We start from the raw sequence: 20,860 nt of genomic DNA on the forward strand, positions 1-20,860 counted from the left end.
TATTTGATTCTTTTAAATTTATATTAGCACATCAAATTTTGGAAATATTTAAATTGTTATTTTCCCTATATATTTTTTTTTAATTTTAATTTTGTTAATACGATTTCATATTGAAATTGTTTTCTACAGTAAGTGATATTTTATGGTATTCCTATTTTATTTTTTAAGCATAATTTGCAAATAATATATAAGCTGTGTTGCCGATAGTTTAAGAAAAAATTCTAATGCTTGATTGTTTCATGAATCAGCAATATGATTCGCATTCAGAATTTTAGTCAGCCGCATATTCACATTTTCGAGATACAGTTTTGAATCATAGAATTTATCATAAGGAAAATAATTACAATTTATACAAAAATTGCAATATCACGTTTTTGGAATATTATTGTAGGGGTCATAATATTCCAAAAACGTGATATTGCAATTTATGTATAAATTGTAATTATATTCCTTATGATTAATTCAATGATAATAAATATAATAATTTCTTAAAGTGATTAATTCCATGAAAAACACACTCCACTTTAAGATACCGCTAAAATGGTCAGACCGAAATCTCTTCCAATGCTTCAGCGTCTTTTCGATTTAATCAATTCATATAAACTATGTATATTTAGGAAATCAACAAAAGTTAATATCTAACTAAAATTTCGTACAAAATCCAGCGCGGTCATCGACCTAGCGGATCTTGGTGACCATTCCGGCGGCAATGGTGACTCCCGCCACGCGAAGCATCACGCGTCCCAGCTCCTTGAAGTCCGCATACCGCTCGATGCAGATGGGTCTGCTGGTTTCCAGTTCCACTAGGGCACACGAGTTGTTGCCCAGGCAACGCGGCTTCTTCTTGACCACCTCGCCGGTGCTCTTGTGAATCGATGCGGTCAGCTTGCAGACCACGGCGGGCTCTATTAGGGATTGGTGGTGCAGCAGCACGGGGAAGCCCATGGTAATGGGCACCTTGACGTTGAACACGATTATGCGGGCCTGGAATCGCGTTGTCACCGGAATAGGGGTTTGTGGATCGCTGATGATGCAGCCCACGGTGACGTTGTTGATGTCCAAGGCGGGCAGGGTGACGGAGACCTGATCGCCGGCGAACACGCAAGTCTGTGGGAATTCGTTCATGGTAAGGGATTTCACTTGGGCCTGCTCCCGGCTGGCACCCACCAGCACCTTGTCGTTCAGGCACAGCACTCCGGTTTCCACTCGTCCCGAGATGCAGAATCCGGAGCCAGTGCCCTTGTAAATGTCCGACACGGACATTCGCAGCGGTCTGTCGATGGCTCTTTCGGGGATCTTGAAGTTCTCAATGACATCGAGGAGGTGGCGTCCACTGTACCAGTTGGTCAGGGCGGGTTCCTGGGCTTTCTTGGTGAGGTTCTCGCCGGTTAGTCCGGAACAGGGCGTAAAACTCACATCGGAATCCTTGAAGCCCGCCAGTTTGAGGAAGGACTTTAGCTTGGTCACAATCTCTGTGAATCGGTCCTGGGACCAGCCAACGGTGTCCAGCTTGTTGATGACCACGCCTAGCTGGTTAACCCCCAGGGATCGCACTAGAATGGCGTGCTCTCTAGTCTGTCCGCCGAGCTCAAAGCCGGATTCAAACTCTCCCCTTGTAGCATCCACCACCAGAAGGGCAACATCCGCCTGTGTGGCACCGGAGATCATGTTCGGAATGAAGTCCTTGTGCCCCGGAGCATCCAGCAGTGTGACGATCTTGGTCTTGGTTTCGATACGCGACTGGCCCACGTCCATGGTGATGCCGCGGGCCCGCTCCTCGCCCGTCTCGTCCAGCACCCAGGCATACATGAAGCTCTGCTTGCCCAGCTTCTTGGACTCCTGCTCGTGCTTGTGCATCACTCGCTGCGAAACGTTGCCGGTGTCGTACAGTAGATGGCCCATCAGCGTACTCTTCCCGGCGTCGACGTGACCAATGACAATCATGTGAATGTGGCTCTTCTGGTCGGCTCGCTCCTTCTCGTACAGCTGGCGGGCATTGCGCACGGCCTGTTCCTTGGAGACCTTGAAAACGGTTGCTGAGCTACGGGAGATGTCGTCGCCGGCGCTAATGTCAACGGGTGTGTTTCTGCCCGAGACCACAGGCGATGAGGGCACCTTGGGCGAGGGTATTTCGAAGCCACGTCGCGGCTCTTTAAGGCTGATCTTGGGTGGTGGCGTAGGCACCGTTTTGCTGACCGTCTTTGGCAGCACTGGAGCAGCGGGCGCTTTCATCTTATTCACAGCCGGCTTGGCAGACTTGTTGGTCTCTTCGTTGAGGATCTCGTCCAGGATCTTCTGCATGTCATAGTCGAATTTCATGGATGTCTCCACGATGCGGCGCTCGGAGACGGCATCGCCCACCACGCTGCGCACCTCGTCCACGCAGGAGCTCAGCTTGGCCTGCTCGATCTCGTCCAGTTGCGGCATTTGGAAGCTCTCGGAGTCGCGGCGAGCCTTGGCGAAGGCGGCGTCCTCGTCCTCATCCTCGTCGGCCTCCTCCTCTTGGATGTCCTTGTTCTTGCTGATGAACGCCGAGATGCTCTGCTGGCCACGAGCCCGATCGTAGAGCCATTGCTGGGCATCCGTGGGCGAGATGCAGTGCTCGTCCTCCACGGAGTGCCCGTAGATGTCGTCGTAGCCGTCGTACTCATCATTGTAGTCCATGGTGCGCACTATCCTGTGCCGCGACATTTTGGAGGACTCTGTATTTCACAATTTACGGAGCAGGGTCAGAATTTCATCAAAAATAATAAAGGTGCGTGCAGGTGTGGCTGCCTTTTTAGAGGTTTGGTATTTTGCGGCACTTTGACCAGGAGTTTTTAGTACAATAGTACGGTTAGAAGGTATTGCCACTAGCGGAGAGGCGACTGTTCTGATTTGCTTCATGTATCAATCAATTGACATAAGAATCTAATAATTTGTTATTTTTAAAATCTGCACATTTTTCAAATATGTTATAAGGTCGAAAGAAGGAACAACATTGGTGCAAGTGTGAAACCGTTTAAGCATAATTGATGCGGCCTTGTGTGAACAATGATGTGTGCTTAAATATACCAAGCAGGCTGGCAGCCACCCCCACACAGTATTTAACCACCCCCGAGGAACGGTCACATTGCTGCGAGTCTGAATATTTTTTTGCTTTGTGTCGCGTTTTAATGTGAAAAGAAAAACACTTTTTCCACGGTTACGGGCGCAGAAATCAGTGCAAAACATTGCGAATACGGAGTGCCCGAAAATGCAGGCGGGGCAGCACTAAGTCGGAGCCGCATCTCCCCCGATTTCCGCCGTGCTGGCAGCCAACGTTGGCAGCCCGAATCCGAATCTCCAGCGCACTCGTTTATTATTAAACAACGGGCAACGGAAACAGGGAAAGAAAAACGCAGAGAATCCAAGCCAGAAAATATGTACAACAACGGGGCCAGGGGCTTCTCCATTCACGACGCCTTCGAGGAGGAGACCGACGAGGCGATACGCGTCTATGGCTCCACCGTGATATCCACGCCCATGAGAGGCAAGCAAGGTCGCTCCACCGAAGACGTCTCCATCCGGATTCAGGACCCCAAGTGAGTGGGCTAGGCTCGTTCTCTGGTGAAAACAGGTCTTCTTTGATCTATCTGCCTGCGTGGGCAGCGATTACTGGCACCATTTTCGTCGCCACCGCGGCCGCCGCTGTGTGCCAAACAAGGAGCTCCATTCCCATTCCCATTGTGACTGTGATTCCGGTTATTGTTGTGTTTATACTATGTGTACATCGTACAATTGTACGTTCGACCAGCTGGGCATCTGGTGTTCTGCGGGCTGGCCACTTCCTTATTCCCGCCGGAAGCACCTGAATAAGTTAGCCGAGCGGCGCGTGCGTGATGGATACCATGCCTTCTTCCATCCCATTAGCCATGCATGGCGTGTCGCAACTGCAGAAACGACGTGTAATTATGGGGATTATAAATGCAGACGTCCAGCCTAATTTGGCATTCAATTGTAAAAATCATTGCGCATAAATTTCGTCATAAGGGTCTCTGCTGTTTCTCGCGCGGATCAAGAGCAGGAGAAGGAGGAGGAGGAGGAGGAGGAGGGGGGGGGGTGGCCTTCGCCTGCGGTCAGCTGGAACCAGTTGGCCAGCCCAGCAAGCCGAAACCAGCCAGCAGCTCATCGCAGTTCGCACTTGTCGGGCTTCTCTTGCCAATATAAACGAGTGGTAAACGCGAATTTGATTGCGCCTCGCCTTTGGCGGCAATCCAACCCCGCGATAACCCCGCAAATGGTTGATAAGGGTCTTAAAGTCCACATTCAACAAAGTGGAAATGCCGAGTGGGCGCTTAAGCCTCAAATACCGCTCAAATCAAATTTGTAGACTGCTATCTTAGCTATCTTATGACCAAATCTAACGAAATCATCACCAAACCGCGATAAACCACAAAACCTGTTTTAGAAGAAGCCAAGTAATCTTCTGTAGGCAATCGAAAAATAATCTTAAAAGCCTCTTGAAAAATGCTATTTAGTGTATTCAAATATTATGTGTTTATTTTATCTAATTGAGCTTTATCAGAAAATGATTATCTGTTGTACAATAGTTGTTTTAATTCATAGTTGAATTTAGATATATGTGTTTTAGGATATGTCTTACACCAAAAACTGAATACACCTTCGGCTGAAACCCTTTTCCCATTTTAAGCGAGTCTTGAAGTGGGTCAACAAATCGGCGTTAAAAAACCGGCTTTAATTATACAGCACCCAAGGCTATGAAAGGCACCATCTTTTAACCGCTTCCCCACTTCTGTCTCCCCAGGGGCTACAACAAGTATGCCGAGGACACAACGTCCCGGGACAGCGACTCGCTCATCCAGGAGTACGGCAACCTGCCCACGGAGGAGACCAACACATACTGCTGGCGGCATCCCAAGGTGCGTGAGAACTGGCGCACAGTGCTGGCCGCCTTTACGCTCCTGGTCGTGGGCACGGGCCTCTTTGTGATGGGCACCTTTGCCATCGCGGATCCGCAGAACACGTCGCAGGGAGTCGTGTTCTTCGTAGCGGGACTCATCTGCTTCATACCCGGGGCCTATCACGTCGTGTACATCTGGCTGGCAGCCAAAGGATATCGAGGGTTCGACTTCTATCACCTGCCGCTGTTCACATAAGCGTAAGCGGACATCTGGACAGTCGAGCTGGTTGATCCATGGACGAAGAGAGTGGGAGAAGCCCCATCTATAAATATAAATCTGTGTTTGTTTATACCCGACCCGTATAAACAACTTATTTTCTACATTGTAATCGTAATTAACTCGAAACTTGGTTTGTGTAACGTACTTTTTGTGTTTAGCGGCAAAAAATTTCGTTTAGACAAATATCCCTTACCCCTGAAATCCGAATTGAAATCTAGCAATATATAGATTATATATTTTACAATATTTTCTATTATGTACTCGGTAAAGTGTTTTTTGTATGCCCCTTCTCCAAAACCGAACCCAAGAAAGCGAAAAACATTCATACGTACACTCGAAATTGATTTAAAAACAAAAAAAGAGAAGAAACAAACGAAAGACTTTGTATATGATGCTAACATGTTGAGGAAGCAGCGCTAGAGTTATAACGTATACTATATATAAATTGTAATTTATTGAAATTTAATTGCACCAAAAACGCCGCGAGGCGTGCGAAAATGTTTTACGATTTTCAAAACCAACACTCAAGAAACTAAAAAGATTAACAACCGTACACCCACGAATCTATGTATGTATATGATTAGTGAGCGTCTGTCCAGGGATGCGCCTTAAAGAACTAGATCTAGACCTTAGTCAACGTCGAATTATGATTATGATTATGTTAAAGCCTAATGGCAATGCAGCGAGGACTCCTCGAGCAACCATTATAATACCAAGCTACTAGTGATGTAAGACGATGCGCCGATATTGCAATACGTTCTTTTATAGCTATAGTGATGACGCGTCTCTTTTCCGCTGACCTTTAACCCCGTCCCCTAATGAAATTACATCTCACACTCACACTGATTTCATTTCTGATAACTAATCACTCACACACCTCATCAGCCGCTTAGTTGTTAATGTCGTATAATTTCATTTTAAGAATGAATGCTGAATATGGTTGTATTAAAACGAAAACGATTATCACATGCGAAAAATCCAACAAGAAGGAGAACAATCGAAGATATACAATAAATTTACTTAAATCACAACACATTTTGTGGCTAATAGAGGACTCCTTTTTCGAAATTTACACGAAACCTCTTTTGTAGATGTAATTTTGTGACTTTTGTATGTATTTTCCCATTGAATGTTGGTTTTTATTCAAATTAAAAATATTATTTTTGAACGTTTCAGTTTGTTCTTATTTTCTTTTTTTTTTTTGGGTATATACTGATATCGATATGATTGTATTTTATCAACTTTTTTCTTGGTCGTGTTTAATTGTTTCTTTATTTTTCTTTACTTTTTTGGCACTCTTTTCTGGGAATTGATTTCATTTCTCTACGCAGCTAAAAACGAACGATAAATTTTATCTTTTCTTTTGGGGCATGCCCATTCAACTGTATCAGACTCCATCACTATCAAGTTCGCCCTCACTCGACAGTGCGTTTCATGACTGTAAGATAAGAAGTAAAGGGGTGTGTCTATTAAATCGATTTCATTAACTATGTCCTAATTAAATTCAACTCATAATTATTATACATATATTGGCTCTCTTGCTGACTTTACTCTACATCTTTTTGATAATTATAAGTGCTAACGCCCATTCATACAACCAAGAAACGCACTGTCTGCCAACTCCAGCTCCAAACCAGGACCAAAGTGCTCTTGGTTAAATGGCGATGCAAATGAGTTTGAAGTGAAACGTTAGGAACAATCAAATCGGCAATGGAGCAGGGGATAGATACTTGCTCAATATACGAAGTTAACGACGGCTCTAATAGGTTTAATTATATTGGTGTTGTGCGCCTCTTCGAATCGATTATTTTTGTAGCTTCGAACTTATTTGAATTGTATCTAAATAATTGTTGCCTCGATTCCACTCGGTTCGATTCGATTTGATCCGAACCGACTTGTTTCGCCTCGGTTCGACCGTTGATGATTAAGCTTTAAATGTGCTTAGCGAAGTAAGTGTGGAAATGGAATAAAGTGCATGGAAATTAAGCGCCAAACAATGTTTGTTGATTCACCACCTCCAACGAATCCGCCCTCGATACTCGTAGAGGTGGGTTTGTTTGGGGGCTTGTACCTGTACGCTTTCATTATCTTCCCCAGATACAAAAAGAAGCTCACCTTTTTCAATTTCGCGTAGGTGGGTTGCCGTGTAGATACGGATAGTTACAGAAGCCAAAAACTGAATCCACTTCCATGCCAGACCCCTTCTCTGCTGCTGCTTAGAGAGACAATTTGTCACCGGGCATCGATCAAACATCCGGACATCCCAGTGGCCTGGCAACGGGCGCCATTGAGACCTGGATGGCGGGCCATAACCGCAAGGGAGCGGAGTGGTGCCGCTAATGTCTGGAGTGCACATCCAAGTTCATTAGTCTTGGATGGGTGCGGAAAAGCTACGCGACACGAAATGGAAAGTTTTGGCGAAGTTTCCAGCTGGTGAATGGTCGTAAATCGCAGTGCGAAAAGCTAAAGTTCTAAAAATATCCCGGCACTTGAAGGCAATCGATGTGCCCGCAGCTGGCAGAGATGGGCGAACGCGAGCCGGAGTCGGACGAGGACTGCGAGGTCTATTGTAAGTCGTTCCCCGTAGGCTGGTAGCAGCAGCATGTCCTTACTCATGGATTATTCCGCAGTCCTGAAGCCGGTCAACGAGTACAACATTGTGGACAGGATCAAGGAGGCCAACAAGGAGCTCTTTGCGCTGGACGACGAGGCCTCCAATGGCAACGGCAAGGTGACGAAGGTGAAGTTTGCCCTGAATCTGGAGGATTACGAGCCCACGGAGCAGCAGAAGGATCTCAGTCCCAGTCCGCCCGATGAGCTGCTGCAGCAGTTGACGCAGCTGAAGCTGAAGCCCATTGCAGAGGAAGAACCAGCGGCTGCAGACGAGACCAAGGTGGTAGAAACGCCTCCTCCGATGGAAGAACCCCAAGTAGATGATGAAGTGGAGGAGGAGATATGCGAGGAAATCGTGGACTTGAGTGAGGTGCCCCAACAGCCAGTGGTCCAGGAAGCCACTCCCATTGAGGATGAAGACGACTTCTCCGGCGTGGATGAGGCGGACCTGGATGACGATCCTCCGGCGAAGGACTCTTCTGTTCCGGGCTCCCTTCAACTGAGACAGGGCACTTTCGACCAGGATGACTCCGACCAGAAGAGTCTAACCAATCTGCTAACCGAATCTGATTGCGAAGAGGAGGAACGCACCTTAAATGAGGCTCGCCAGAAGCTAAGGGATGCCTACAAGAATCTTTACAAGACCTTGGATCCGAAACAGCAAGAAACCATTGACAGGTTGACGGGAGCCGAAACTGAAGTGCCTTTGCCGGCGCCAGCGCCTGTGGTGGCTGCAGTTGAAGCCGAAGAGGAGGATGATCTGTCCATCATTGTGGCCAGCTATATTCCAGATGATTTTGAGCTCAACGAGCAGAGCATTTACTACAAGAAGGAGGAGCCCGATGAAGTCAGGGATTCGTGCACCACATGTCCCAAGGCGACTTCCAAGACCTTCTTCACTTCGCGCAGTTTTAGCTTTCGCCGTCGGCCCAAGCCCACGCCCACTCTATCCTCTGCCTCCGCTTCCACGACGTCTCCTTCGGTGCGGATGAACTACAAGATCTGCTGCGAGCACCGGCATTCGATTCAGGGCAAGCTACCCAGGTACACGGGCTACATGTCCGAGTACGGACTGACTGCCCAGCAACTGCAGCGGCGCGACCAGCAACTGCGGCGGAAGCAGCGCTTCTCCATGGAGCAGACCATCAATCGCAACGAGCAGGAGCTGAAGAAGATGCAGGACAACGAGCGCGCCTTCACCACCTGGCTGAAGAACAAGATGCGCTATCCGATCAACAAGACCCGCAACATGTTCGATGCGCACAAAAGGCGGGGTAGTGTGGCCGCCGCCGGAAGTCCGCGCCAGCATCCCCAAGCTCATCCGCATCTGCACCAGGAGCAGGAGCAGCGCGGCGGACGGCGAAGGCGGCGGCGCGACAGCGGGGAAGTGGAGGTGCACGCCTATCGGCATCTGCTCGGCAGCTGGAACAAGTAGGAGTAATGTAGTTCTTACATTAGTTTATTATATTAATGTATCGTATTATATTTAATTTGTAATACAACTTTTGAAGCGTGACAAAAATGAGTGACGGGGGATTGGGGTGGCGGGTCCTTTAACAGATAGACAATGGTAACAGGAGAGCTAGATTACGAACGGAGTGCCACACAGGCTTGGCGACAGGAACAGCTCCCTAATGTCGCGACTTCTTCGACTTGTGCCCATTGTCGCGACTGTCATCCCGCGAGCGCTTGCGATCCTTGTCCTTGCTGCTGCTCTTGTTTCCGGACGATGAGGAGGAATGATGCTTGTCCCGGCTGTTGTACTTGTCCTTCGACGACTTCGACGGGCTTTAAAATAATCAAGGGAATTTGGAAATGTGTTAAAAGAAATTTCACAAATAATTACTCCTCTGTGGTTATCAATTTTGAGCAAGCGAGTTATGATGCTGTTCTTTTTTTTTCTTTCTTTTTATCAATTTTGCCAGACTGAACAATCATAAATAATTCAACATAAACCCAAACAGAAAGTGGTTGTAAACGGATGGAATTTGGGGTATCCCTATCCAAAACTTGCCAAGCCAACACCAGAAATAAATAATATCAACAAAAAATAACTCTTAAAAACGTCCAATTGCTTGGTTTTTTGTTCCACCAAAGAAGAAAATCAAATTTATAACGAAACTTCCAGTGTGTAATGGTTTGTGAGTGAAAAATGATATGTGAAATGCACTTGCGTTAGGCCGTATGGTTGGGTATTAAGTGTTCGGGGCTTTCGATAACAAACCTAGATGAGCTGCCATGTTTGGAGCTGGAGGACTTTAAATGCGAAGAGGACGAGGAGGAGTTCGACTTGTGCTTTTTACTGTGCGACGACGATCGAGCCTCCTCGCGGTCGCGGCGACTGTGGTGGACGTAAAATGTTGTAGAACGATTGATATAGATAAGAGAAAGGAGATCTCGGATAAGGTAACCCTTAATGGAAACCCGTCCATGATGGGATCGTGGCTCATACCTGTGCTTTGAACTCTTGCCGTGCTTCTTCGAATCGAATTTGCCGTTGCGTGGTTTGTCATCTGCGGCATAATCGTGGTTGCGGTCTTCCTCAGCAGCCTCGCGCTCCAGATCGGACCAATCCTTGCCAGATTCCTCATCAGAGCCAAGGTCCTCTGTAAATTATGATGAAAATATTAACCAACTAGAAGATATGGAATGTTTTGGGTTTGTGCATACCATCGCTTTCCTCGCTGTCTTCTGATGCCTCTGAGTACTCGGAATCTTCGTCCGACTCCTCATCCGATTCGGCGTCGGTGGGATTGTAGGCCTCGTCCTCTTCGGATTCGGCGGTTTCGTTTTCGCCTTCGCTGCCCGATTCCGGGTCCAAGAATGTCCAGCCGCCTTGTTCAAAGAATCCCTCAGGATCGTCGGTGATGGTCTTCATGATCTTTTGCCAGTTCAGGGATTGAACACCCTCCGAATAGCGGATGTCGCAGGAGCTACAGGATACTCATTAGTAAAAGTGCATTTTGCAAATGGGCAGATGAACTTACTTGAGCCACTCCTTCACGTGATCCAGCATGTTCATAGGAATGGCGTTCACCATGGCAACCTTCTTATTGTACTCCTTGAACACAAATATCATATCGAAGTTGCGCAAGTGGAACTGAACGCGCTCGAAGTGCACCAACTCCACATCGTCCAGCGTGATGACAAATGGTGGCCATTCCGTCAGATTGACCAGGGAGCCCGAGGTGGGTTGCAGCGTCACCGTGCTGCGGAAGGGTGCTCCAGGGAATCCCAACTCACGGAACGGCGTGTCGAACTCCACTACCGACTTGGTCATGGTTTCCACCTTCTCGCAGAAGCTCTTGAAGGCAGTCTTGAGCTTGTGCCGCAGCTCACGTTCTGCCTGCTCAGCAGCCAAGTCGTCGCGGTCGTGCATGTGCTGGTGCTTGCCCAGATCCGTGGTGATCTCTCCCACTTCCGTGTAGAACTGTACATCCACGTGCTTCTTTTTGCCAAACATAATGGCGTACTTCAGGTGGAAATGCAGAAGAATGATCATCTCGCCATCGCAGGGCTGGAAAAACGCGCTTTTGATGTTGTTGTACAAGATGTCCACCTTGTCGCCGCGCACGGAGATGTAGCGGAATCCATTGCTGTGCGCTTCCAGGCTGCCCGTCATGCGCTTGGTCACGATGTTGGGCCGAATGTATAGGTCCTTCAGCTTGGGATTACCCTTGTTCTGGGACAGAATGAGTGTGTCTTGCTTCACAAGATCCTCCTTTTCGCGCTCCTCAGCCTCGCGGGTCTTGAAGCGCTTCTGCACCTCCTTGATCAGCCGGAAAGCATTGTTTAGATTTGCGGATGGAGCTCCCACCTCCCCGTGTTCCTTAACATTAGAGCTGCGGTATGTACTGCAGGAAAAGTGTCTAGTTAGTGCATTCCTTAAGCAGATTTCGCACTATACTTACACTTCCTTGACAAATGTGGCCTCTGGCTGAGGATAGAGTCCGCCTTCGTTGCGACCCATTGTGGCGCCGGGATGAAAGAAGTTGATACGCAAGTACGTGTACTCGCCCTCCACCGACTGCGAGATGTTCTTGATGGTGGATATATGGAACGGCACCTGGATGCCGAACACTGGCATGATGACGGTCTCGTACTTCTTATCCACGTAAAGCTTGAGCTCCTTGACTTCCGGCTCGCGCGGCATTTGGCTGATGGACTTGTAGGAGACGGTGTTCTTGCGCACTTTCTCGACCTCCTTCGAGTTTCCCTGCCTGGCCAGCCGATCCTTGGCGCGCTCGTTCAGCTGCTGAGCCAGCTCGCGCTGGTGCTCCTTGCGCTTCTCCTCCGTGTTGATCTCGTTTCGCAGCTTTGACTCCAGCACCGCGTTGCGCTTGCTGCGGCCCAGGATCTCGGTGCCCTGATCTTCTTTAGCGGTCTTCTTGTCGTCCACATCTTCCTCGTCGCTGTCGTCCTTGATAAAGATGCCGACGTTCTTGATCTTCTTCTTGGACGGAGTCATCACACTGGCTGGGGATTGTTCGCCTACTAGCACAGTGTCTCCGATGAAGAGGGCGTAGTTCTTGCCCTCTTTGTCGGTGGCTTCGGGATTGGTCAGATTCGAGATGCCCACGTGCAAATTAAAGACCATATTCTTCTTGAGTAGCGCCTGGCATTTGGGTCCGATGACAATGGAGTTCTCCCGGAACTCTAGGCCCATGGCGAAACCAAAGCTTTTGGGCAGATTGTCCACCATACTCGGCTTCTCCTTCTTCACGAAGTCCAGGGTCTTTTCGTAGACGTCGCACAGCTTTGTGCCCGGAACCAGCAGCTTGAGAATCTCCTCCTGCACACTTACCAGAAATGTGTAGTTCTCCTGCATGGCCTCGGTGGGATTCACCAGAAAGGTGCGCGATATATTTGAGCAATACGACTTGTAGCGGGCGCCCAAGGAGCACACAATCACACCGAAGTGCAAGGGATTTTTGTCCGCCACCGCGGAGAACTTCAGGCTGTAGGCTCCTCCCGATTGGATGATGGGTGGGTAGGCCATATCGAGGAGTCTGGGATCCAGACCACTGGTGTACTTCTTCTCGCCAATGGCAGCCTCGCAGCCATCTGAGAGCTTGTTGTGTTTGACTTTCTAAAAAGGAGGTTAAAAAGGTTAATATATTAGGAAAACACATAATATTATAGCCGCCAGGTGCTCACCCTATCCGAATCAATAATGTCCATGATCTCATCTTTCAAATACTTGTTGAAAATGTCCATTGACACTAGCGATGCCTTGCGTATGTTGTTGATCTCCGACTCATCCTTGGGACACATGAGGTAGGCGATAATAGTGCTAATGTCCACATGCTCGAACTTGGACGCCGTCAGGGATTTCTTCCATGCTTCGCTGAACTCCCCGGGATAGGCGTCCTTGGCGAAGACGCCCAAACGCTTGCCCTTCTTCGAGTTTTGCAGGGCTTTGATGAGCTTCTCGAAGTTGCCCTGGTCCTTGTCCGTCTTCTCGAAGTCAAGATCAGAAAGGATTAGAGAACTTTTGGCCTGGAGCAGAAATCGAAACTCACCCGATCCCTAACAAGCAGATTGATTTCCGGAAAACCTTCTTCGGTGATGTTCTGCGTCTGCTTCAGGAATTCTATTTTCTTTTTGCTAGTGAGAAAATACACGGCATCCGAGCAAAACACTGAGATGGTGTCCGTCAGCTCGTAGCCCAGCAGCCAGAGCTGCAGGGCCATGGACTTGGAGTACATGACATCCTCTTCGACGCCCACGATGCTCATGATGCAGTCCAGATTCCTGAGCGCGTCATCGTGTCCGATGCTGGGAGCCTGCGAAAGACAAAGAGTCCGATATTATTATGCAGTAATCCTCTTTTCCCCAAACAACCTGGTCTATGGGTAATTAATTTCACCACATCTCCCAATCTTTCATTATCGTGACCCGTCTGCAGAGTCTCCACGTGCTCCCCGGTGCTCCTGCGGCCCCAAAAACACGCAGATCGCCGACCGGCGGACAGACTCACCCTCCATTCCGTGTAGAGGCGTTTCACGCGGCGCACGAACGCCTCCTTGTCCAGCACAAAGCTCGACATATTGCCGCCGGATTTGTTACTGTGTATGCGTTAACTCCGCTTAAAATGCGCTAAACGCCAGAAATTGCATTTGCAAATTCCGCCGGATAAAAAAATTGCGCGGCGACCAGATGAAGAAGAAGCAGAATAAGCGTCAGCTCGACGTGAGTGAGACCGCTCTCAAAAATACCGTAATATACCAGTTGTCAATGTAAAAATAGTGTAACCAAGCAACAGTACAGACACGTCTAGCAGGGACTCGAACCATATATGAACATTTTACGCGCTAAAAATTGGTGCACTGAAAAAAATGTTTAAAACTGGATTTAATTAAAAATGTGTCTCGCCAAAAATACATTTTTACATTAAATAAAAGACTTTGGCACAGGCTTCGTTTAAATATAGCTAATTTTATTATTGTTTTCTTCAGTATTATCAACATTTGCAATTACGTACTGTGACGGCTAATATGTGAGTTCGTTGAACTTGATTCATTGGTTTTTAGCAAAGTCTAAGAATTCAGAGCTAGTTTAATTCTTTGTGCCCGCCGGACTTTCGGCCTCATCCGGCCGGGCAACCTGCAGATACTCCTGGATATCGTAGTCGAACAGCTCGAAGTCGTATCTGTGGGGAGGAATTTTAACTTGTAAGTATGCTACCATAATCTAAAAATTTAAATGGATGACCCACTTGTAATACTCGTAGAGCTCCAGCATTTCCTGGCGTGTCAGCTGCGCATAGAACTGCTGCTGGAGCTCGTGCGTCTTGCGGCCCTTGCCCATGTTGCGCCACACGGGCGCTATCACCCGCTTGAGGCCAGTCTTTTCGATTAGATATAATTGATCCTCCGCCAGCGATTCGAACTTCAGTATCATGTCGAACCGGATGAGGCAGGGTGTGCAGAACGAGGTGGCCGCCACGAAGTGCATGTCGATGAAGCTGCCGCGCTTCACCTGGTCGAGCAGCCAGTGCACGAATTCCGGAAACGATGGGAACTTTGTGTTGGCCGCACGGGCAGCCAGTGACGGCTATTGGATAAAATACAATGTATTAGATGCATTCGATGCGTATACTTGATATTGCTATTGCAACAATATCGTGTATACGCAGTGGGTTACAGTCGAAATGCTTACCTTCTTGCGGTAGTTGCGCACAATGCTGCGTCCCAACTTATCGTGGAAGGAGTAGGGCAGGGCGAACACCATCTTGTCCCGATAGGCACTCAACAGCCGCTCGAAGGGATCGCGTGCGATGATAAAGGTCACCGAGTAGTTCTGTGCCTCACGCAGCTGTCGCCCGAAATAGAAAGAGTTTAATTTAGGTTTGAGGAAGGGGATTAAGAACTCCTTTCGAGACGCACCTCGTCGAGGGTCACCCTGGGATAGCGCTCCCTGGCCAGGTTGAGAAGGATCTTCTTGGTTTTGCGCAGATAGCTGGGCGAGTAACCGGCCAGGACGTTGAAGTTGAACATCCAGGACGATGAGGCAGCCTTAAAGACATTGCACCTGCACGGAAAATAAATAGTAAGTTAAGATCCTATTTGTCAAATCCGAATGACACACTAAAATGGAATCGTTGAAGAGTGAATAAAGGGCACACCCACCAGATAATGTGATACTTTTTGTTGACCAAAAATTCCCACGTGTTCGGCGTGTGCCACGCGTCGTGACCTGTAAATAAAACACAAGCGATCAGACCCCAATCCATTTGGCGAATCCAAAGCGAAGGACCCACCCAGGACATCCAGGCCGTAGGCGGAGCACTTGTCCTTTAGCCGCTCCCTGCGCTGGTCCATCCGCTGCTCCACCTGGAGCATTTCCTGCGGCGTGAGTGTCTGCACGGCATGCTCGGGGATGAGGGGCAGGAGTGTCTGGTTGCTGTCCTGTTTGGAGGGCAAATATGCGAAAGGTGAGCCACAGTGAGTCCAGTACATGGGTTTCTCGACCGGAATGGGGCTAGAGAATGGGGGGTGGGGTGCCCAAATGCCTGCCAATGCGACTCGCTAATGCGCAATCAATTTGGCTATCTGAATTTTATTTAGCCGCTCTGTTTACATCATTAATTATACGAGCCTGTGACTTGAAGTGTTTGTTGTGTGTGGTGTTGGGTGTGTGTGGCAGTTTTGTTGCGTATGTGCTTGTGTATGTTTTTGTTACATGGTGTATGGTGTATGGTGTTTGTGCGGGTTACATATTTACTTTATCAACATAGCGCCACTTGTTCTTGGTCTTGCCCGTTGCCACGACGGTCAGGTCCTTGTTCTTGTTCTTGTTCAGCAGCAGCACCGGATACCGGACCACCGGATACGGAAACTGGCCATGTTGCTGCGGCTGCTGCTGCTGCTCCTGCTGTTGCTGCTGCGGCTGCGGCTGCTGCGGCGATTGCTGCTGCACATTAAAGGCCTAGAAAATCAGTTGCAGTTGCGTTTGTGGATGAGGATTTTGGCTGGTCTGGGTTGTTCGCTATTTGGGTTAAAAGGCAGGCGGGGTTGGCATGGCGTGGCGTATGCGCAATGTACAAGCATTTCGGTCAAGGTCCAAGGTCGCCGCCCCCACGAGCATTACACATTCCTCATTTTACATTTCACATGCCGAGTGAATCTCAATCTCAATCCCAATTAAAAGCCCCAGACGCCAGTGTCAACTGTCATCTGGAAAATGGCCACATGAATCAAGTGGCTGCGGCTACTCTGCGGATAAGTTGGCGTCATCGTGGCAGGCACTTTGCATTTGACTCGCGTATCCACTTGGCCACACCGCCCCATGTGACACACTACATATATGTACATGTGGCGAGTATACCCTTGGCGGGGGGCGGGGACTTCCACTTAGGGATTGGGCGGAAAAACTCACTGGTACATGAATGCCGGGCTCAGATAAGATTGATTAATGGTCGTGTGGCTGGGCACTGGGGCTGAATAATGAATGCGATACTTCTGCAAATGTTTGGGCTCTTTTGATGACTTGTCTAAATATTTGTCGAAATGCTTTCACCCTAATTGTTTGGCGCAATTTCCATATCGATTAATATACTTGCTAATTTTTAGAATTTTTAAATTGAAAAAGGAATGATTGAGAAGGAACTACTCTGGTAACTTGTATTATTAATTTAGATAGCAATATCTAATAGCAAGAGTATTTAATAATCCATTAGTACAATGAATTCCTACTTAAGTGGCGCTAGTAGCAGCAAAATGGTATGCAACTGAGAAATTGGGAATGTTTGAATTGTAGACTCAATTAGGGTGAACCTATGGTAGTCAGGGGCTTCTAGAGTGGACATACGTGTGCCGTCAGAGAAAAATGGTACAATAGTTTAGCTGGAAAACAGCACGTCGTATGCGTGTCTTAATGTGCTTTGGTTTTTCTGGTTCTGAATGAGCATGTGTCATTTGGCTAATGCTATGCAAATTAGCAGTGGGCAAGCGCATATTGATTGAGGTGCCAGCCAGTCAGCCAGCCGTGAATCGATATCCTGCCCCCCCCCCTCGATGATGACTTTTTCACGATGCCACACGCAATTAAGTGTAATTTGTGCGAAACTTTTCCTTTTTCGCAAGCCATTTGCCCAAGGCCAATGGACGATGGACGATGGGCGCCGAAGAGTCTCTGATGACCACGCCACGAAACTTGCAAAGTTTTCCACACTCGCAAAACTTAAAGCTGTTGCCAAAGATTAAATGCAAATATTGATATTATTTGGTCTTAAAGTCTCCGGACTTAAGTAAAACTTCTGATGTTAATCTCTGTGACTCTGTCTTCTAACTTTTTTGAAAAGTGCTGAAAAGTATGCTACTCCTTTGGAGTATCCCTAGCAACTTGCCTCCTTATAGTTTATATAACATATTAAGCTATGAATCAACAATTAATGGCTTATAAGATCCATTAAAATTTGTATAGTTTGTATAGTTTCTCTCTGTGTAAGCGGCTTAGGCCACGCCAAAGGGTTGTGCGGGCCAAAAGAGGCGTGTCCAAAAGGGCGGTCGGCCAGCTTATGTGATTATAAGCCAAGAACGCTTTCCGTCCGTCCACGTCCGCATTCGATTGTGTGTGTGTGTGTGTGTGAGTGTGGAATATTCCGCCTTTGTATGGCATTTGCTCAATTTCAAGCACAAATGGGCGATAAAGCCAGCCAAAGCCCGCCGCTAATTTCAAATTAATTCGCACCCAATCAAGCGCACACATAATACCCAAGCAAGCCAGTTCAAATAGTGCAGTCCAGTTCTGGAGATCCCAGCTAGAATTCCCAAGTGCGAGAGGGAGCGAAACAAAGGAAAAATCACTAAGCAACTTGGATAAATAAATAGCGGCTAGATGGCATGCGATCGTTGCTATTTATCGTGTATTTATGGCGATCGCTGCTAATTTGCGTGTAACATTTTGTTCTCGGCTCTTGCCAAACGCCCTTCACACCAGATTGTTTATTGTATTAGATGATTGCCCCGATTGCCGGCTGATTAGTTTGTTGTTTCGGTGCGCATTAAATGGCAATTCATATTAATTGCTTTTTTCTGCTCGTTTCTGGTTTTTTTTAACCACCTCCTCCGATGGCTCGAAAAACTGAGAAACCGAGTCGAGCAATCGATGGCCTGCACTGTGTTTGTTGTCAGGCGATGAAAGGGGGCGGACGGGGCGGCAACTACAAGCGAGTGTGTCTACAGGCAGGTGCACTGAGAGAAAGCTATAGTGGTTTATTTTTTAAAAAGCTGCCTGAAAAGTTAACAGCACACGTAGTTCTCAATTCAAAAGAGTCTCTATTTCAATTATAAATCAATTGCAGATCTTGACTGGTCTTTCTCTCAGTGCACTGGCATAAGCGCTTGGTTCAGCAGATGTTTGCCGGGCGGGCACTCAAAGGGCTACGAATGGCAAATGGGTTTTGGGGCGTCTGTGACTACTGCACCCTGCACCCACTGCCACTCCCAGGTGGCACTTCGGCATTGTGGCACCGTGGCACTTCGCCTGCACTCACCTCGAATCCTCGGATCTTCTGCAGCTGCTCGTTCCACACCAGGTAGGCCAGGGAGAGGGGCAGGAGCAGCAGGGACACGGCCGTGAAGATGAGCAAATAGCGCCGGATGGCGCGACAGTTTGCCAGGCTCTTGCTCAATTTCATTTAAACTCGAATATAGCTGCATAGGAACTGGTGCGGACTCTCCCCTGCGGCTCCCCTTGGCTCTTGGCTTTCGGCTTCCTGGTTGACTCCAAGTGCTTCTGGTCTCTGGTCTCTGGGTTCTGGGTTCGATTCGGTTCGGTTCTGGATTGGCGGCTATTGATAGTCGTGGGACATTTCCTGCTGCTACGCGGCCGCAAAGTTTGCCTGCAGTTGGCGACAGATTTTGTAAGTTCTCATCGCTGTCGACGGCGTGCTGGCTAATTTTAGTTTGATGTGCTAAATGTTCTTAGTCGAAAAAAAAGCGGCGGGGCACAGCGAGCAAACATGAAAAGAAAAACAAAAGCGAAAACCAAACCAAAAATATATTCAGTTAGCTGGGCGGATGACACTATTTGCTTTATGGCCGAGTGGCTTTCGACCGGAATTGTGTCACTGCAGGCGGTCCAATATTTCGGGCCAACAATTGATTCGCTAACGCTTTTGTTCACTTATGCTTTATGCTTTTCGATTGTGGGTGTGTGCTTTTGGAGCTTCTACATTTCAACATTTTTGGCTGCAAGTCATGGGGGGGGGGGGGAGGAAGGTAAGTCGCTTATTGATTTTCTGCTCACTTCAAAACTCCACTGCAGCCGGAGTTTGGAGTTTGTGGGAAAAACACCCCTACATAAATTACTCAACTCTTCCTGTTGTCTTGTTAGCTCTGCTCAACTTCTGCTTGTCTTGTCTCCATTGTTAGCATCCACTTCTATTTTTGCCTTTTATGCAATGCTTAGTAGTGTGATTTTTAATGTTTACAGAGTCTTTATTTTTAATGTTCCACTTTTAGTTGAAGCAAGCTGTTGACTTTCCTTTTGTTATTTGTGTTTGTTATTGATTTTCTGCTCACTTCAAACTCCATTCCGCAGGCCTCGCAAAGCAAATAAAAAGAGCACCCCCATTTTTGTCTGTTTATGTTTATAAAGTCATGCCTGCTTATTTTCATTTTTGCCAGCTTTTACTTTGCTCTGGCTTTTTCGTTTATTTGATTTTCACGTCATTTCTGCTGACCTTAAACTTCTTATAAATAGTCACATTCCACGCATTCAAATATTTGTTTGCAGGGTTCTTATCACGCTATAACACTCATATTTTCAAACATGGGCTATGCTCTACATACATATGTTGCCATGCTATCTTTAAGCGAAACTTTAATTTTCACTAAATTAAAAAAAAACACTTCCAGCTTGCTTGTACATTCATGCTTTTTGCCTCTTTTCACCATTCATGTTCAGAGTTTAACTTTTGTATTCAGTTTCATGATTCAGTGGGGGTTTTATTGCACTTTGGGTCATCGAGTTAATTGTTTGGCACCGTGCACGTAATTGTTTCTTAATAATTATACACACACTCAAGCACACAGCAAACTTGGCAAACAAATGCTAAATGCGGGGCGTAAGAGGCGTATACGTAACGTGCTGTCAATTGCCGTGCTTTCTATGCCTGTGCCCTCTCTCTGCCCTTCCGCTCTCTCCACTCTTCCTTCCGCTCTCTTTTCACAACAATAAACAACAACAAACACGCGGAATGCGGGATGAGAGCCACTTTTTAGTTGTTGTTAGTCAATTGTTTGCCAATTGAGGAAAAGCGCGCAATCAATATCAATTCTCCAGGCGTGCTTGAATAATTTTCTTCTTATTTATTTTTTCTTTGTGAATAGGGGGGTGTGTGGTTAAACAACAAACACCAACCGTTAGCGTCATCACCGCACAACGCACATTTCACGAGTGAAATCAAAATCAAATGCGAAATGAGCACAGGCTGAAAGCAGCGACGTCGGCAGCGCAGTGGCTGCGCAGTTTCGCTTTTTGCCAGTCTCCATTCTCTCTTCCTTCTGGCTCTCCGCTCCTTGATTCCTTGATTTTTCCTTGCGCGCTCGGTTTGTTGCTATTTTTCCGTGTCTTTT

At 47.4% G+C, this 20,860-nt stretch overlaps 5 protein-coding genes across 15 annotated transcripts; 2 read left to right on the forward strand and 3 right to left on the reverse strand.

Moving 5' to 3' along the window:
- Window positions 1-526: 526 nt before the first annotated feature.
- HBS1 lies at window positions 527-2,886 on the reverse strand. Of its 2 annotated transcripts, none has more exons than NM_001299977.1 (1): window positions 527-2,886. In NM_001299977.1, the coding sequence occupies exon 1, from the start codon at window positions 2,689-2,691 to the stop codon at window positions 679-681; it is 2,013 nt and encodes a 670-aa protein (NP_001286906.1). In that variant the 5' UTR covers window positions 2,692-2,886; the 3' UTR covers window positions 527-678. The 2 variants fall into 2 exon arrangements, with proteins under 2 accessions (NP_001286906.1, NP_652729.2); NM_144472.4 differs by having other exon boundaries at window positions 527-2,785.
- A 189-nt stretch (window positions 2,887-3,075) lies between these two features.
- On the forward strand, window positions 3,076-7,137 carry CG12025 (uncharacterized protein). 3 transcript variants are annotated; one of them, NM_001299978.1, is made up of 2 exons: window positions 3,076-3,563; window positions 4,787-7,137. In NM_001299978.1, exons 1-2 carry the CDS (start codon window positions 3,403-3,405, stop codon window positions 5,136-5,138), a joined length of 513 nt encoding a protein of 170 aa, NP_001286907.1. In that variant the 5' UTR covers window positions 3,076-3,402; the 3' UTR covers window positions 5,139-7,137. The 3 variants fall into 3 exon arrangements, with proteins under 3 accessions (NP_001286907.1, NP_001261296.1, NP_647671.1); NM_001274367.2 differs by having other exon boundaries at window positions 4,787-6,290; NM_139414.3 differs by having other exon boundaries at window positions 4,787-5,509.
- A 527-nt stretch (window positions 7,138-7,664) lies between these two features.
- On the forward strand, window positions 7,665-9,210 carry CG13924 (uncharacterized protein; the record flags this gene model as incomplete). 2 transcript variants are annotated; one of them, NM_001202095.1, is made up of 2 exons in its annotated part: window positions 7,665-7,731; window positions 7,793-9,210. In NM_001202095.1, the coding sequence occupies 2 exons, from the start codon at window positions 7,665-7,667 to the stop codon at window positions 9,208-9,210; spliced, it is 1,485 nt and encodes a 494-aa protein (NP_001189024.1). The 2 variants fall into 2 exon arrangements, with proteins under 2 accessions (NP_001189024.1, NP_647672.2); NM_139415.2 differs by lacking the exon at window positions 7,665-7,731 and having other exon boundaries at window positions 7,765-9,210.
- A 9-nt stretch (window positions 9,211-9,219) lies between these two features.
- Window positions 9,220-13,958, reverse strand: dre4. 2 transcript variants are annotated; one of them, NM_057262.4, is made up of 9 exons: window positions 13,756-13,958; window positions 13,298-13,561; window positions 12,933-13,232; window positions 11,687-12,864; window positions 10,763-11,629; window positions 10,446-10,708; window positions 10,228-10,381; window positions 10,000-10,116; window positions 9,220-9,563 (listed from the first exon to the last, which is right to left on the reverse strand). In NM_057262.4, exons 1-9 carry the CDS (start codon window positions 13,822-13,824, stop codon window positions 9,407-9,409), a joined length of 3,369 nt encoding a protein of 1,122 aa, NP_476610.2. In that variant the 5' UTR covers window positions 13,825-13,958; the 3' UTR covers window positions 9,220-9,406. The 2 variants fall into 2 exon arrangements, with proteins under 2 accessions (NP_476610.2, NP_728686.2); NM_167922.3 differs by lacking the exon at window positions 10,000-10,116.
- A 238-nt stretch (window positions 13,959-14,196) lies between these two features.
- On the reverse strand, window positions 14,197-20,687 carry CG13937 (uncharacterized protein). 6 transcript variants are annotated; one of them, NM_167924.3, is made up of 9 exons: window positions 20,646-20,687; window positions 18,775-19,194; window positions 16,002-16,205; window positions 15,538-15,685; window positions 15,407-15,473; window positions 15,164-15,308; window positions 14,937-15,092; window positions 14,494-14,831; window positions 14,197-14,427 (listed from the first exon to the last, which is right to left on the reverse strand). In NM_167924.3, the coding sequence occupies exons 2-9, from the start codon at window positions 18,916-18,918 to the stop codon at window positions 14,334-14,336; spliced, it is 1,296 nt and encodes a 431-aa protein (NP_728689.2). In that variant the 5' UTR covers window positions 18,919-19,194; window positions 20,646-20,687; the 3' UTR covers window positions 14,197-14,333. The 6 variants fall into 6 exon arrangements, with proteins under 6 accessions (NP_728689.2, NP_001261297.1, NP_728688.2 ...); NM_001274368.1 differs by having other exon boundaries at window positions 16,002-16,190; window positions 18,775-19,203; NM_167923.2 differs by lacking the exon at window positions 20,646-20,687 and adding an exon at window positions 19,966-20,205.
- Between the last annotated feature and the right edge of the window lie 173 nt (window positions 20,688-20,860).

Source organism: Drosophila melanogaster, chromosome 3L (genome assembly GCF_000001215.4).
Source record: "Drosophila melanogaster chromosome 3L".
NCBI classification, from domain to species: Eukaryota; Metazoa; Arthropoda; class Insecta; order Diptera; family Drosophilidae; genus Drosophila; species Drosophila melanogaster.

Bases quoted from the DNA above. Each gene is read 5' to 3' on its own strand.
- HBS1 (NM_001299977.1), bottom strand. From the start codon at position 2,691: ATGTCGCGGCACAGGATAGTGCGCACCATGGACTACAATGATGAGTAC.
- CG12025 (NM_001299978.1), top strand. From the start codon at position 3,403: ATGTACAACAACGGGGCCAGGGGCTTCTCCATTCACGACGCCTTCGAG. The intron at 3,564-4,786 runs GTGAGTGGGCTA...CTGTCTCCCCAG, and splicing joins ATCCGGATTCAGGACCCCAA to GGGCTACAACAAGTATGCCG.
- dre4 (NM_057262.4), bottom strand. From the start codon at position 13,824: ATGTCGAGCTTTGTGCTGGACAAGGAGGCGTTCGTGCGCCGCGTGAAA. The intron at 10,382-10,445 runs GTATGCACAAAC...CATAATTTACAG, and splicing joins AGACAGCGAGGAAAGCGATG to AGGACCTTGGCTCTGATGAG. The intron at 9,564-9,999 runs GTTTGTTATCGA...ATTATTTTAAAG, and splicing joins AAACATGGCAGCTCATCTAG to CCCGTCGAAGTCGTCGAAGG.
- CG13937 (NM_167924.3), bottom strand. From the start codon at position 18,918: ATGAAATTGAGCAAGAGCCTGGCAAACTGTCGCGCCATCCGGCGCTAT. The intron at 15,686-16,001 runs GTAAATATGTAA...CCCTCCAAACAG, and splicing joins AGTGGCGCTATGTTGATAAA to GACAGCAACCAGACACTCCT. The intron at 15,093-15,163 runs GTGCGTCTCGAA...TTCGGGCGACAG, and splicing joins CCAGGGTGACCCTCGACGAG to CTGCGTGAGGCACAGAACTA.